At 40.7% G+C, this 16,247-nt stretch overlaps 1 protein-coding gene across 2 annotated transcripts in view; it reads left to right on the forward strand.

Moving 5' to 3' along the window:
* The window catches only part of TRIM24 (tripartite motif containing 24), a 123,302-nt gene that overhangs the window by 42,709 nt on the left and 64,346 nt on the right, over window positions 1–16,247 (forward strand). For both annotated transcript variants that reach the window (XM_015134934.3, NM_001260835.1), the window contains 2 exon segments: window positions 1,169–1,287; window positions 12,876–13,023. In XM_015134934.3, coding sequence (XP_014990420.1) covers window positions 1,169–1,287; window positions 12,876–13,023 — 267 coding nt within the window.

The raw sequence follows: 16,247 nt of genomic DNA on the forward strand, positions 1-16,247 counted from the left end.
AAAATATATATATTTTTTGGATCAAAGTAGGGATCTAATTTCATTCCCCACCCCCAATAATTGTTCCAGCAACATGAAAAGTTCATCCCTTTCCCCACTGATTTCTAGTGAACATCTGATATATATAAAGTGTACATTTATGTAAGCCTTACAAAATATCACACCATTTTAATTTTTATAGCTTTATATATAGTAGGTATTATTAGTTGGGAGGCATGTCCCCTCAGCTTGTCAAAATTCTATGGAAATTTCCTTTGGGATTGTTACTAGAGCTGCATTGAATCTATAGATATGGTTGTGGGAGTATTGGTATCTTTACCATCATGAACATGCTTTCTTCATGATTTAGATATTTTAAAATGTTTTTAAATATAGCTTAATATTTTCCTGCACAATAACCTTCACAATCTTTTAAAATTTATTTCTAAGCACTTAATGCATTTTTGTTGCTATTGTAAAAAAATTTTTTTAAATTAAATTTTTGTTTGTTATTTGTTTATACAAATGAAATTGGCCTTTGGATTACTTTGTGTTTGTTCTTATGCATTTCATTAAAAAATCTATCTGGGAACCTTACTGCAGTCTTCCATAGTATAAATTATATGGCATCAAGTTTATATTACCGTTTTAACTCGTTTGTTATTATTTATTGTTTTACCAAGCACTACGAAAGACTATTATTTTTTGTTCAAAGGAATACTGTTTGCATTTGTTAAAAGGAAATGGTGTTTCATAATCTCTGTGGCGATTTTAAACAAAAGGAGCATGTCTCTGTTCTACTTCCAGAAATCCTCATTTTGTAGCTCTAGAGAAAACCTGAGCTCCTTGTTCTTTTGAAAATCTCCCATATGGTTCTGTACATTTCTGTTGGAAAACCACTGCTAGAGAAGTTGCTAAACAGTAAAAGCATTTAGCCCATGGTGATGTGGGGGAAGGGAGGCATTTCATTTAAAATTATGAAGAATTTATGCATCGTTTAGTATTTCATGTGTGATGTATAGATAAAATCAGTATATTTACATAGACAATTGTTTTTAAGTGACAGCAGGTATGAATTTAAAAAGAATGGACATTGAAAAAGAACCAAGTCACAGTTTGAATGGGATGTGTTGGTTAAGTACTCAGTATATTTGTATTAAAACTTAGAATGTAATTTTGTTTTTCCCAGTTGGAGTCATTCGATGCCCAGTTTGCAGCCAAGAATGTGCAGAGAGACACATCATAGATAACTTTTTTGTGAAGGACACTACTGAGGTTCCCAGCAGTACAGTAGAAAAGTCAAATCAGGTAAGTGTATTACGTCTTGAACCTTTTGCCAGCTCTTTTTTTTTTTTTTTTTTTTTTTTTTTTGAGACGGAGTCTTAACTCTGTCGCCCAGGCTGGAGTGCAGTTGGCGCAATCTCGTCTCACTGCAAGCTCTGCCCCCCGGGTTCATGCCATTCTTCTGCCTCAGCCTCCCAAGTAGCTGGGACTACAGGCGCCCACCACCTCGCCTGGCTAATTTTTTGTGTTTTTAGTAGAGATGGGGTTTCACTGTTTTAGCCAGGATGGTCTCGATCTCCTGACCTCGTGATCCTCCTGCCTTGGCCTTCCAAAGTGCTGGGATTACAGGTGTGAGTCACCACGCCCAGCCTCTTTTTCTTTTTTTTTTTTAAATTGAGATGGAGTCTTGCACTGTTCCCCAGGCTGGAGGACAGTGGTACGATCTTGGCTCATTTCCACCTCCTCCTCCTGGGTTCGAGTGCTTCTCTTATCTCAGCCTCATGAGTAGCTGGGATTACAGGCGTGTGCCAACATGCCCGGCAAATTTTTGTATTTTTAGTAGACGTGGCATTTCACTATGTTGGCCATAGTGGTCTCGAACTCCTGACCTCGAGTAATCCACTCACCTCGGCCTCTCAAAGTGTTGGGTTTATAGGTGTAAGCTACCATGCCTAACCTCTTTTGCCAACTATTGATGAGGCAACCTAAAATGCTGGAGGTCTTTAAAAGGAGCCAAACATTAGATAATTGATCTATAAAATTATATAACATTTAAAAAGGAATATAAAGAATAATGAATAATTCACCTTAAGAAATTAAACAGTGAAACAGGGACAATCCAGAAACTCTTGATTGCATACCCACATTCCAATCTCCTCCAGAGAAACCATTATTCTATATTTGACATTATTTCATTTCTTTGTACTTTTCTGTGTATTGACAATGAGATTTTTATTTCAAGCTCAGTTTTTCACTTTTTTTCTATTTTAATGATAAGCTCTATAATGATACATATGAAAGACTCCATGTCTTTGATCTGTAAAGTTTTTACATTTTTAAGAAAGCCGTCTTTTCTACAGGGTGTTACTTTGAAAGCTTCATTTATTTTTTGGGGAAGGGGTGGTGGTGGTGGCGGTGGCGGTGGCGGTGGCGGTGGCGGCGGCGGCGGCGGCGGCGGCGGCGGCGGCGGCGGCGGCGGCGGCGGCGGCAGCAGCAGTAGTAGTAGTAGTAGTAGTAGTAGTAGTAGTAGTAGTAGTAGTAGTGGTGACAGGGTCTCACTCTGTCAGCCAGTCTGGAGTTCAGTGATGTAGTCATAGCTCATTGCAGTCTCCAACTCCTGGGCTCAAGTGATTCTCCCACCATAGCCTCTTGAGTCACTGGGACTTCAGGTTTATGCCACCATATCCAGCTAACTAAAGCCTCATTTTGTAGCATTGTCCAAGGTGTTGGATTTAGAGGTCCAATGGTGTTTTTATTTTCTTTCTAACTTCTGTAACCCACATGTAGAACATCTCTGTTGGCTTCTTAAATCTAGATGTCAAATCTATCATGCATGATCTATAGTACTCCAGTGGGGGTTAGCCATGTTGAGATTAATTCTACAGCTTGTGCTGAGTATAGTGTATTAGTCTACTTTTGGCTCATGATTCATTGATGATTCCTCTAAGCAGTTCCCTTAACTTGGAACAGAAGATCTGGGAAAGAACTAAATCTGGTTAGGGAAAAGCAATTATTAGCTATGTTTTTCAGGACTCTTTAGTAATCACGTGGTTAATTTCTGTACTTTCTGTTGAATTTTTAGTTTTTTGTTCCTTGGTAGAGCTACAGGAATTTAAGGTTCACTTTAAATGAACATAGCCACTACTGACTAAAATACCTGTTTTTGTAGTTTGGAAAGTATCCACAATTCTTCCTGATGTGAACCTTATCAAAGGCCAAAACATACAGGCTTGCTGCGGGAGATAAACTTTCTAATTATTTAATTGTGAAACCACCCTTAAAGAAAGAAACATAATTATTTATGTAGGTTACAGTGTTGAGCACTTAAGTCCTCTGAAAGTTCTCTTCTAAATACAAATGATTTTGTTTCCGTCTTCCATTGTGTCATGTCACTTTGCTTTACATGTGACACCTATCGTGTCACATGTAGCTATCCTAGATATCCTAGATATTCATTAGTCATATTCATAGTAGTACATGTGCATGCTCAATCCAGAAAACTAAAAAATACAGTAGCATAAATAATCCTCAAATGTAAAGTAGCATAAATAAATGTCAACCAGGTAGGATATTCGTATGACATGAAATGATGATAATAGGACATGAGAGTTAAAGGGATTCTAATCCAAAGGACAAGTTTAAGAGGCTTCTTTATTACCTCCATGTGATCAATTAGTTTTCAGTACGTTTATGTTTTAGTCTGCTTCTGTCACAGAAACATAGTAGGAAGAAGTTAAACTAGAGATGGAGTCCAATAGACATCCTAAATGTTGACACTGGGCATGCATGGGTTGAGGTAGGAAATGTGGTATGAGAGTAGGGTGCTGCTGGGGGCATTTGGTAAGGATGGAGAGTAGAGAGGTCATATGGGGGATGAATTGAAACCAGGCAGTACTTAGCAAGAGGTAGTGGGAGCTGAATTAGCATGGTAGCAATAAGGAAAGGAAGTTACCACCCAGAGAGAACTTGATATGCCTGACTGGGTGTGGAAGGTGAGAGATGTTTTACTGCCTGGATGGTGCCTTTCACAGAGATCATGATAAAGAGGGTAGGAGGTAGGTAGGTTTTGAATGTGATTGAGTTTGCATTGCCTGTGAGACTGTAGAGGTGTCATCATCCATGGTTAGAGTGGTGCTCTAAAGAGAGTTCATAGCTGGAGATTTTGAAAAGTTTTAAAAACTTTTTGTTGTAGATAATTTCAAGCATTACCAAAGAAACAGTTGACATAACAAACGTCCGTGGACCCATCACCTAGATCAATAGCCATCAACTCTTGTTTTGTGCATACTCTGATTACCCCCAACCACTAGATTACATTGATGTTAATTCCAGCCATTATGTAATGTCATCTTTAATTTTTAATTTTTATTTTTTGAGACGGAGTTTCGCTCTTGTTGCCCAGGCTGGAGTGCAATGGCGAGGTCTTGGCTCACTGCAACCTCAGTCTCCCAAGTAGCTGGGATTATAGGCGCCCACCACTACACCTGGCCAATTTTTGTGTTTTTAGTAGAGACAAGGTTTCACCATGTTGACCAGACTGATTGCGAACTCCTGAACTCAGGTGATTCACCCACCTCGGCCTCCCAAAGTGCTGGGATTACAAGGGTGAGCCACCGCGCTCGGCCTCATCTGTAAATATTTTGGCATGTACTTAAATAAAATATTTTTTCTGTAAACATAACTACCATATGAATTTCTATGTAAAAATAAAAGGACCAGCCTGGGCAACATGGTGAAATCCTGTCTGAGCGAATGAATAGATGAATGAATGAACGAAAGAACGAACGAAAGAATGAACAAGAAAGAAAAGCAAGCAAGCTGGGTGTGGTGGTGTGCACCTGTAGTCCCAGCTAGTTAGGAGGCTGAGGTTGGAGGATCACCTGCACTCAAGGAGATGGAGGCTGCAGTGAGCCATAATTACGCCACTGCACCCCAGCCTGGGTGACAGAGTGAGACCCTATCTCAAAAAAAAAAATTAATAAATAAATTTCAAATGCTTAATGATCTCTTATTATTATCAAATATCTAAGCAGTAATCAAATGGATCTAATTATTACAGGTTTTTTTTTAAAACAGTGGTTTGTTTCCATAAGGATCCAACAAGGCCTACACAGTACATTTGGTTGATTTGCCTCAAAACTATCTTTTAATTAATCTCAAGTTACCCCTTTGCTTCTCTTGCTTTCCTTTTTTTCCCATTTAACATTTTCGTTGCATAAACTGGGTTGCATATTCAAAAGAGTTAGTTTTATTCTGAATTTTGCTGATAATTTCCATAAAGTCATTTAACATGCTGATTCTATGTTTTGTGAAACTGTGAATTAAAATGAAACATAGTGGCTTGTTTAGGTTCTGGTTCCATTGCGGGAGAAGGGTAAGAATACTTTGATCCATATGTCCATGTGTATGCTCATCAGGAAGCATATGGTGTCTGGCTGTCTTTCTTTTTTCTGATGTTAGTGGCCATTAATGATCACTGCCAAGATTGCTTATTTCATGAGGGCTTTGAAAAATAGTGACATTTTAATTCTATTATTCCTCTTTATTTCTTAACTGAAATAGAAAGAGAAAGCTTCCTTCATCAATTCTTTGATTACCCTGACCTACGGTTCATCCGGGAAAGGTCAGTTCAATTTTGATTCCTTCCCTTTAGTTGACAATTTTTAGAGCAGTGAGTTAATTTCTTAGGATTCTTCAGAGGTGACTAATGAGAGGAGTATGTGTGTGTGTGTGTGTGTGTGTGTATATGTGTGTGTGTGTGTCTGTGTCCCTCTGTTTGAGTCTGTAGTAGTCATTGCTCTCTCCCTTGCTGTTTTTTCTGTCATTTTCTGTTCTAGACCTTGAAGCATCCATTTCTCCTAGGTGCCTTGATTCCTTTTCATGGGAAATAATATTTGGAGACCACAGTATGGTACAATGGGTGCTCATCATCATTGAGTTGGTCACCTATCTAGGCCTTTCAGGGAATTATCTAACAGAGACTATTTATTTATTTATTTATTTATTTATTTCGAGACGGAGTCTCGCTCTGTTGCCCAGACTGGAGTGCAACCTCCTCCTCCCATGTTCAAGCAGTTCTCCTGCCTCAGCCTCCCGAGTAGCTGGGACTACAGGCGCGTGCCACCACGCCTGGCTAATTTTTTGTATTTTTAGTAGAGACAGTGTTTCACCATGTTGGCCAGGCTGGTCTCAAACTCCTGACCTTGTGATCTACCCACCTCGGCCTCCCAAAGTGCTAGAATTACAGGTGTGAGCCACCACGCCCGGCAGAGACTGTATTTATAAAAGAAAGTATAAGTATATATTGACTTTTTTTTTGTATTTTGAGATGGAGTTTTGCTCTTGTTGTCCAAGCTGGAGTGCAATGGTGTGATCTCGGTTCACCGCAACCTCCGCCTCCTAGGTTCAAGCGATTCTCCTGCCTCAGTCTCTCGAGTAGCTGGGATTACAGGCATGTGCCACCACTCCCAGCTAATTTTGTATTTTTGGTAGAGACGGGGTTTCTCCGTGTTGGTCAAGCTGGTCTTGAACTCTCGACCTCCGGTGATCTGCCTGCCTCGGCCTCCTAAAGTGATAGGATTACAGGCATGAGCCACCACACCCGGCCTATATTGACTTTTTGTTTGTTTGTTTGTTTGTTTGTTTTTGAGACAAGAGTCTTGGCTCTGTCACCCAGGCTGGAGTGCAGTGGCATGATCTCAGCTCACTGCAACCTCCGCCTCCCGGGTTCAAGCGATTCTCCTGCCTCAGCCTCCTGAGTAGCTGGGATTACAGGTGCTCACCACCATGCCCTGCTAATTTTTGTATTTTTAGTAGAGACGAGGTTTTACCATGTTGGCCAGGCTGGTCTCAAACTCTAACCTCAAGTTATCTGCCCTCCTCAGCCTCCCAAAGTGCTGGGATTACAGGTGTGAGCCACTGCACCCAGCCAAAATGTTGGTTCTTAATTGCATTGATGTAATTTGTTTTCTCTAGGAAAAAAAGTTTATAGGTATGTATAATATACATGTAACATATATTATGTGCATAATTTATATGCATAATATGTAATATAGTCTTGGTGCAATTAGGAATCATTTTACTTCTTAAAATAAGGCCAGGTATGGTGGCTTATGCCTGTAATCCCAATACTTTGTGAGGCCGAGGCAGGTGGATCACAAGGTCAGGAGTTTGAGAGCAGCCTGGCCAATATGGTGAAAGCCTGTCTCTACTAAAAATACAAAAACATTAGCCAGTCGTGGTGGCACCTACTTGGGAGGCTCAGGCAGGAAAATTGCTTGAACCCAGAGGCGGGAGTTGCAGTGAGCCAAGATTGCACCACAGCACTCCAGCCTGGGTGACAGAGCAAGACTCTGTCTCAAAAAAAAGAAAAAAGAAAAGAAATAAAGAATTATAGACTAGATACAAGATTTTCTGAAAAGATACAAATACAATTCTTAAAGTATCACAGAGGTAGCAACTTTGAGAAGCAGCTGAGGGAACAAATGCAAAAGGATGGAATTATTAAAAGATAAAAGCTCAGAGGAAAGGCCTCGTGGAACTTAAACACCTGAGAAGGAAGTGCATCTTGGCTGGTGATGGGGTCTAGGTGTTTGACTTCGGACTCAGACTTCTGACGGGCAGAAGCAGTGTTGCTGGCATCTCTGAAGTGGATTACAGTAAAGCTGGTCCTACAAATATTGGAAAGTCTGCAAACTGGAGCTAGCTCCAGTATAGGAAGGAACTGCTGCAGCTGGGATGAAGCTGCATCACTGGTGTGATACTCACAGAAATTACATGCAGATAGGAAGAAAAGAGGAAGCTGACTATGAGAATCAAGTACCTTCTTCTGACGTTGCATTCTCCCTCCAGCATTACCCGTTGTTAGACTCGAATGTGAAACCAGCTTGTAAAGCATAAATGTTGCTTTCTGAATAAGAGTTTATAGTAGAGTGGAGTTGGAGCTGAAAATAGAAGTTGTAGAGTGTTTGTATCAAAACAGAAAGCAAGGAAGACAGTAGTTATATGTATGCACTGGAGATATTCAATCAAATCATGTGTTTTTGTTGTTGTTGTTGTTTTTTTTTTTTTTTTTTTTTAAGAGAAGGAGTTTCACTCTGTTGCCCAGGCTGGAATGCAGTGGCATGATCTTGGCTCTCTGCAACCTCCACCTCCTGGGTTCAAGCAATTCTCCTGCATCAGCCCTCCAGAGTAGCTGGGACTACAGGCGCACACTGCCACATCCGGCATTCCACCTGCCGTGGCCTCCCAAAGTGCTAGGATTACAGGTGTTAGCCACTGTGCCCAGCCAGCCAAATCATGTTTTAAAGTTACCTGAAATAAATAAATCTTCTCTGTGCAGTTAAGCCACCCACTTGATTAGGCAGGTTCATTTATTAAATTTTGCTTTTGACATTTAGGAATTTAAATGTTTAAAATATTGCATAACTACATATAAAACATTCATGTCGTTTGAAAAGAAAATCTATAAACTTCTATCCCTGTCTTGTCTACCCATCTACCTTATTTCTTCCCAACCTCGTAGGTAACTATTTAATCTCTTTTATGGATTATCCTTCCTTTTTAAATATTATGTTAATATACAATTTAAAAGTAAGCTATCCCATTCCATCCCATCTGTATTAGTCTGTTTTTGCATTGCTATAAAGAAATACCTGAGACTGGGTAATTTATAAAGAAAAGAGGTTTAATTGGCTCACGGTTTCACTGGCTGTACAGGAAGCATGATGCTGGCATCTGCTAAGCTTCTGGGGAAGCCTCAGGAAACTTACAATCATGGTGGAAGGCGAAGGGGCAGCACGCTTGTCTTACATGTGGCCAAAGCAGGAGCCAAAAGAGGGTGGGAGGTGCCACACCCTCCCTCCCTCCCTCCCTCCCTCCCTCCCTTCCTTCCTTCCTTCCTTCCTTCCTTCCTTCCTTCCTTCCTTCTTTCCTTCCTCCCCTCCCCTCCCCTCCCCTCCCCTCCCCTCCCCTCCCCTCCCCTCCCCTCCTCTCCCCAGATGGAGTTTCGGTCTTGTTGTCCAAGCAGGAGTGCAATGGCCAATCTCAGCTCACTGCAACCTCCACCTCCCAGGTTCAAGCAATTCTGCTGCCTCAGCCTCCCAAGTAGCTGGGATTACAGGTGTGCGCCACCATGCCCAGCTAATTTTTTGTATTTTTAGTAAAAACGGTGTTTCACCATGTTAGCCAAGCTGGTCTCGAACTCCTGACCTCAGGTGATCGGCCTGCCTCAGCCTCCCAAAGTGCTGGTATTACAGGTGTGAACCACCGCGCCCGGCCATGCCACACACTTTTAAATGAACACATCTCCATGTGAACTCACTACCATGAGAACAGCACCAAGGGGGATATCCACCCCCATGATACAGTCACTTCCCATCAGGTCTGACCTCCAACATTGGGGATTACAATTCTACATGAAATTTGGTCAGGGACACAGATCTAAACCATATCATTCTACCCCAGCCCCTCCCAAATCTTATGTCCTTCTCACATTTCAAAACACAATCATGCCTCCCAACAGTCACCCAGAGTCTTAACCATTTCAGCATTAACTCAAAAAGTCCTAAGTCTCATATTTGAGATGAGAAGACAAGGCAAGTCTTTTCTCCCTGTGAGCCTGTAAAGTCAAAAACATGTTACGTTACTTGCAAGATACATTGTGGGTACAGGCATTGGGTAAATACTCCCATTCCAAAATGGAGAAATCAGCCAAAAGAAAGGGGCTGCAGGCTTTGTGCAAGTCCAAAACCCAGCAGCGCGTTCATTAAATCTTAAGGCTCCAAAATAATCTCCTTTGACTTCACATCTCTCATCCAGGACACACTGGTACAAGGGGTGGGCTCCCAAAGCCTTGGGCAGCTGTACTTAACACCTGTGGCTTTGCAGGGTTCAGCCCCCACAGCTGTTCTCACAGGCTGCTCTCATGGGTTGACACTGAGTATCTGTGACTTTTCCAGACTGAAGGTGCAAGCTGCTGGTGGATCTGCCCTCCTGGGTTCTGGAGGACAGTGGCACTCTTCTCACAGCTCCACTTGGGAGGACCCCAGTGGGGACTCTGTGTGGGTGCTCCAGCCCCACATTTCTCCTCTGCACTGCCCACGTAGAGGTTCTCTGTGAAGGCTCTGCCCCTGCAGCAGGCTTCTGCTTGGACATCCAGGCCTTTCTGTAAATCTTCTGAAATCTAGGCAGAGAGAGGTTCCCAAATCTCACCTCTTGGATTCTGTGTACCTGTAGGCTTAACAGCATGTGGAAGCTGCCAAGGCTTATGTCTTGCATCCTGTGAAGCAACGGCCTGAGCTATATCTGGGCCTCTTTGAGCCATGGCTGGAACTGGAGAGGCTAGGATACAGGGAGCAGTGTCCTGAGGCTTCTCAGGGGAGTGAGCCCTTGAGCCTGGCCTGGCCTGCAGAACCATTCAGTCCTTCTAGGCCTCTGGGCCTGTGACAAGAGTGGCTGCTCAGAATGTCTCTGAAATGCCTTCAAGGCTTTCCCCCTACCCCCAGTTTCTGCAGCCTTCTTGAATTCTTCCCCCGAAAATGGGCTTTTCTTTTCTACCACATGGCCAAGCTGCAAATTTTCCAAACATTTATACTCTGCTTCCCTTTTAAATATATAAGTTCCAACTTCAGCTCATTTCTTTGCTCATGCATATGAGCATAGGTTGTTAGAAGCAGCCAGATCACATCTTGAACACTTTGCTGCTTAGAAATTTCATCCACCAGATACTCTTAAATCATCTCTCAAATTCAGAGTTCCACAGATCCCTAGAGCAGGGGCACAGTCCAACCGAGCTCTTTGCCAAGGTGTAACAAAAGTGACCTTTGCTGCATTTCCCAATAAGTTTATTTCCATCTGTGACCTCCTCAACCTGGACTTCATTGTCCATATTACTATCAGCATTTTGGTCACAACAATTTAACAAATCTCCAGGACAAAATTTTTGTCACCTTTCTGCCTTTTTCTGTGCCCTCCAAGCTGTTTGAAATTCTGCCCCTTACGCAGTTCCAAAGCTGCTTCTACATTTTAAGGTATCTTTATAGCAGTGGCCCACTCCTCAGTCTCACTTTGCTATAAAGAAATATCTGAGACTGGGTAACTTATAAAGAAAAGAGGTTTAATTGGCCCATGGTTCTGCAGGCTGTACAGGAAGCATTATGCATCTGCTCAGCTTACAATCATGGCAGAAGGTGAAGAGAGCAGGCTCATCCACATGGATGGAGCAGGAGCGAAAAAGAGAGAGTGGGGAGGCACCACACACTTAACTAGATCTCGTGAGAATTCAATCACTGTCATGAGAACAGCACCCAAGGGGTAAATCACTCCTGTGATCCACCCACCTCCCAGCAGGCCCCACCTCCAACATTGGGGATTACAGTTCAGCATGAGATTTGGGCAGGCACACAGATCCAAACCATATTACCATCTTTCTTGAATAAGCAGTAGCATTACACACACATGCTTTTCCTGTTTTATTTTACTTTATGTACTAGTAATCTCTCCTGAGTGGTGTAAATAGAAATTACTTATTTCTTTTTATAGCTTACTGTGGAGATTAAATTTTAGATTACATCCTTTTAGAGATGCTATGTGAGGCTAAGGAAGTAGATGAGATCAATCCCTATAATAAAAAACTACAGAATCAGAGGAAGAAGGGTGGGATCCAGTGACAGTCAGGCTATCTGATAGGAGGATTGGCAGGTATTAAGGAATTCACATGATTTCTAGGAAGCAGGAGTCAGTGGTATCAAGTGATGTTAGAAAGATTGAAGATGATAAGACCAGAGAAAAGGCAGATTTTGGTTTATGGACCTATCAGGTATTTGGAATTTGGTTAGTGTCAACCACTGAGTGAAGTGGAAAAAATTTTTGCTGTCAAACCTGTTCTCATCTCCACATCCCACTTCCAGCAACCCTCACCAAAGCCACTGAAAAATCCTCCTAGCTTGTCATTATACAGAAACACTTTTGCTCCTTTTGTAATTTGTTCTCTATATTGTAGCCATTGTGACATAAAAATTCAAATCTGGCCATGTCACTTTCTTAAAAGCTTTTAATAGACTTATTTGGACAAACACCAAAATTGTCTTGTGACTCCACTTAATCTGGCCCCTGTCTCTTGTCCTAGCTTCTCTTGCCAGTCTTCCCCTCAGTCGCACCACTTCAGTCATACTTGCCTTCGTTCAGTTCTTTGAACCTGCTTGCTCTTCTTGCCTGGGACTTTTTCTACATGCTGTTCTCTCTTCCTAGAAGTAAAAGCCTTCACTGGGTAACCCTTCTTCATGCTTTCCCTAGCCTTCCAACCCCACTAAAATGAGATCCATTTCTTCATCATACGTTCTTACAACTTTCCGTATATTTCCTTTATGGTAATTATCAGTTTGTAGTTATATATTGATATGCTTATTCTAATAATGTGCATCTGCCTCACATTTAATCTTCACAACTACTCAGTAATATCTGTATCATTACCCTCATATTAAAGATGAGTATTCTATGTAACCTGCCCAAGACCACTGAGCTAGTAAGTGAGGGAACTGGGATTTGAACCTGCAATATTTATAAGACTGTAGTTATCATATGGGCAGGGACCGTGTTTGCTTTTCCTGACTGTTCTGTTCTCACACCTAGCATAATGTTTGGGAAATACCTAGTTGAAATATTTGGGATGCTGAATTAAGGAGAAAATGTACTTATATTCTTGTCTCTGCACAGTATTTTCATTTCATATGTGTATAATGTAACACACTATGTCAGTTTAAAATTTCCCAACACCATTAGGAGGCTAACCGATTTAGCCTGATATGGTTGGTGTATCATGTATATATAGCTCGTGATAGGACCAGCTTTTCATTTTCTCAAAAATTCATGTGCCATGGTTCTTTTATTGTCAGGTGTGTACAAGCTGTGAGGACAACGCAGAAGCTAATGGGTTTTGTGTAGAGTGTGTTGAATGGCTCTGCAAGACGTGTATCAGAGCTCATCAGAGGGTAAAGTTCACAAAAGACCATACTGTCAGACAGAAAGAGGAAGTATCTCCAGGTAATACATGAGTTATTTTCTTTTTTTTTCTTCTATCTTTCCCCGTCTTTTCTTCCTTCCTGTATTGACTTGTTTTGACACTTTTATTTTGATAAGTATTAAATATATACTCTTAAGTAAAAGAGGTTTATATTATAATTGAAATTTAAATACTTAAAAATGTTGGAAAATGTGAATAGATGTAGAACCCTGTTTTACATTCATACTGCATGTCCTCCTGCTTCTATAAATGTCTTCAACTGGTGTGAATATAGAACAAATGGAGAAAAAAATTGCTTTTTCTTATTTTTCTTTTATCTCTAAGGTAACAACAAAGAGTGGGCTTAAATATTTTATAACTCTTTTTCTTTTGATATTCTTGTTGCAAACCTGCATCATGATTATTTGTCTGATATGTGGATAGCCAGAGAGGCTTTTTTATGTAATTATTATTTCTGGTTTTATTGTCTTGTTTTTAATGTACAGTTCACTCATATGTTTTTTATTTGGTAAAATACATGCAACATAAAATTTGTCATTTTAACTATTAAATGTACAATTCAGTGGCATTTATTACATTTACGCGTTGTGCAAGCATCACTACTATTTTCAAAACTTGTTTATCACCCCAATCAGCATCTTTGTACCTTTAAGTAATAACTCCAATTTTCTGGCTGGACGCAGTGGCTCATGCCTGTAATCCCAGCACTTTGGGAGGCTGAGGCGGGTGGATCACGAGATCAGGAGATCGAGACCATCCTAGCTAACACGGTGAAACCCCATCTCTACTAAAAACGTACAAAAAATTAGCCAGCCATGGTGGTGGGCGCTTGTAGTCCCAGCTACTCGGGAGGCTGAGGCTGGAGAATGGCATGAACCTGGGAGGCGGAGCTTGCAGTCAGATCGCGCCACTGCACTCCAGCCTGGGTGACAGAGCGAGACTCCGTCTCAAAAGAAAAAAAAATAATAATAACTCCGTTTTTCTTCCCCTAGCTCCTGGTAACTTCAAACCTATTTTCTTTTTTGTGAGACTGAGTCTTGCTTTGTCACGCAGGCTAGCTGTAGTGCAGTGGCGTGATCTCAGTTCACTGCAACCTCTGCTACCTGGGTTCATGCTATTCTCCTGCCTGTAACTGGGATTACAGGTGTGCGCCACCATGCGTGGCTAATTTTTGTATTTGTAGTAGACACAGGGTTTTACCATGTTGGCCAGGCTGGTCTCGAGCTCCTGACCTCAAGTGATCCGCCAGCCTTGGCCTCCCAAACTACTGGGATTACAAACATGAGCCACTACACCCAGCCTTTATTTTCTGTCTCTATAAATTTGCTGATTCTGGATATTTCACACAAGTGGAATCACATGGTATTTGTTCTTTGATATCTAACTTATTTTACTTAGCGTAATATTTTAAGGATTCATCCATGTAATAGCATGTATCAAAATGTAGCAAAACCTTTTTTTTGAGTGTTTGTTGTTTGAGACTAGTGAAAGACTTGGTATAATCCCAGCACTTTGGGAGGCCGAAGTGGGATGATTGCCTGAGCCCAGGAGTTCTAGACCAGCCTTGGCAACATGGCGAAACCCTATCTACAAAAAAAAAGAAAATTAGCTGGGCGTGATAGTACATGCCTGTAATCCCAACAACCTGGGAGATGAGATGGTGGGAGGACCGCTTGAACCAAGGAGCTCGAGGCTGCAGTGACCTGTGATCATTGCCATTACACTCCGCTTGCATGACAGTATGAGATCCTGTCTCAAAAAAAAAAAAAAGAATTGCATTGCTGGAGTTAATTCCATATTTCATCTTGATGTGTTGTGCTTTTAATATAATATATTACCGATTTTCTCTGTCTGGTTATTTTCATTTTCATTCTGAATTCTACGTGTTTACATATTTGTATCTTCAAAAATACTTCTTGAATTTATTTATCTAATTATCAGTTTTATATGTTTTAGTTCATTAATTTTATCTGTAATTCCTCTCAGGTTACCTTAGGGTTTTTGCGTATGTGTTTTGTTTTGTTTTGTTTCTTGAGACAGAATCTCACTCCGTGACCCAGGCTGGAGTGCAGTGATGCGATCTCGGTTCACTGCAAGCTCCACCTCCCGGGTTCAAGCAATTCTCCTGCTTCGGCCTCCCAAGTGCCTGGGATTATGTAATCTCTGTGCCACCATGCCTGGCTAATTTTTGTATTTTTAGTAGAGATGGGGTTTCACCATGTTGGCCAGGCTGGTCTGGAACTCCTGACCTCAAGTGATCCACCCGCCTTGGGCTCCCAGAGTGCTGGGATTACAGATGTGAGCCACCATGCCTGGTATAGGCCAGCATACTAGTTTGTCAGTTTTGACACTATTGACATTTTGAGCTAGATAATTCTTTATTGCTGGGGACTGATTTGTACATTATTAAAAAAAAGAAATGCAAATGGCTAATTACTGAACATTGTTTCATTTCAGTTATTAAAGAAATGCATTCTAGGATAGTGACGTATGTGTCTTCTCTCTTTCTCTCTTTCTGTCTCTTGCATTTATTAAATTGTCAAAGATGAAAAATTTTGAGAGTTCCCCCTGTTAATATGGTTAATAGCCACTCTACACTGGTTGGAGTACAAATTGGCACAATTATTTAGCTTTTCTCTGTATGAATTACCCTTTAACAATTCTACCACTAGGAATTTATCTTGTGGAAACATTTAAATGATTTATAATTTTCATATGTTTATTTCAGCATTATTTGCAGTACTGAAAAATGAATAACTTACAAATATCCTTAGCAAGCGGTATAGTGGTTTATCTATTTTGTGAAATACTATACAGTTAATAAATAAGAAATGAGGTGGATATATATACTAATACAGAAAGGCATCTAAGGTAGAGTTAAGTGAGAAAAAAAATCTTTAAAAGACAATATATGTACTGCCATTTATTGTTTTATAAAATGTAACACTGCCCTATACTATATGTACTTCCATACTTAGAAAAACAACCAGAGGAATGCACACCAGGTTATTAATAGTAATAATCTCTGGAGGTAAGATTATTTCTGAAATGTTTGGATTTTGCTTTTAATTGTTAGTAAGATAACTGAGGTTTACTATTTAACCATATTTATTCATATTCTGATTTTTTTCAGTTAACATGACATAAACATTTTCCAGTTTTATCCCCACACTGGAAAACTAGAGTGTAATAATGAAAATATTATTATTTCTGTGTTAATGGGTATCCTCTGTTAGGATTTTTA

Source organism: Macaca mulatta, chromosome 3, assembly GCF_049350105.2.
Source record: "Macaca mulatta isolate MMU2019108-1 chromosome 3, T2T-MMU8v2.0, whole genome shotgun sequence".
NCBI classification, from domain to species: Eukaryota; Metazoa; Chordata; class Mammalia; order Primates; family Cercopithecidae; genus Macaca; species Macaca mulatta.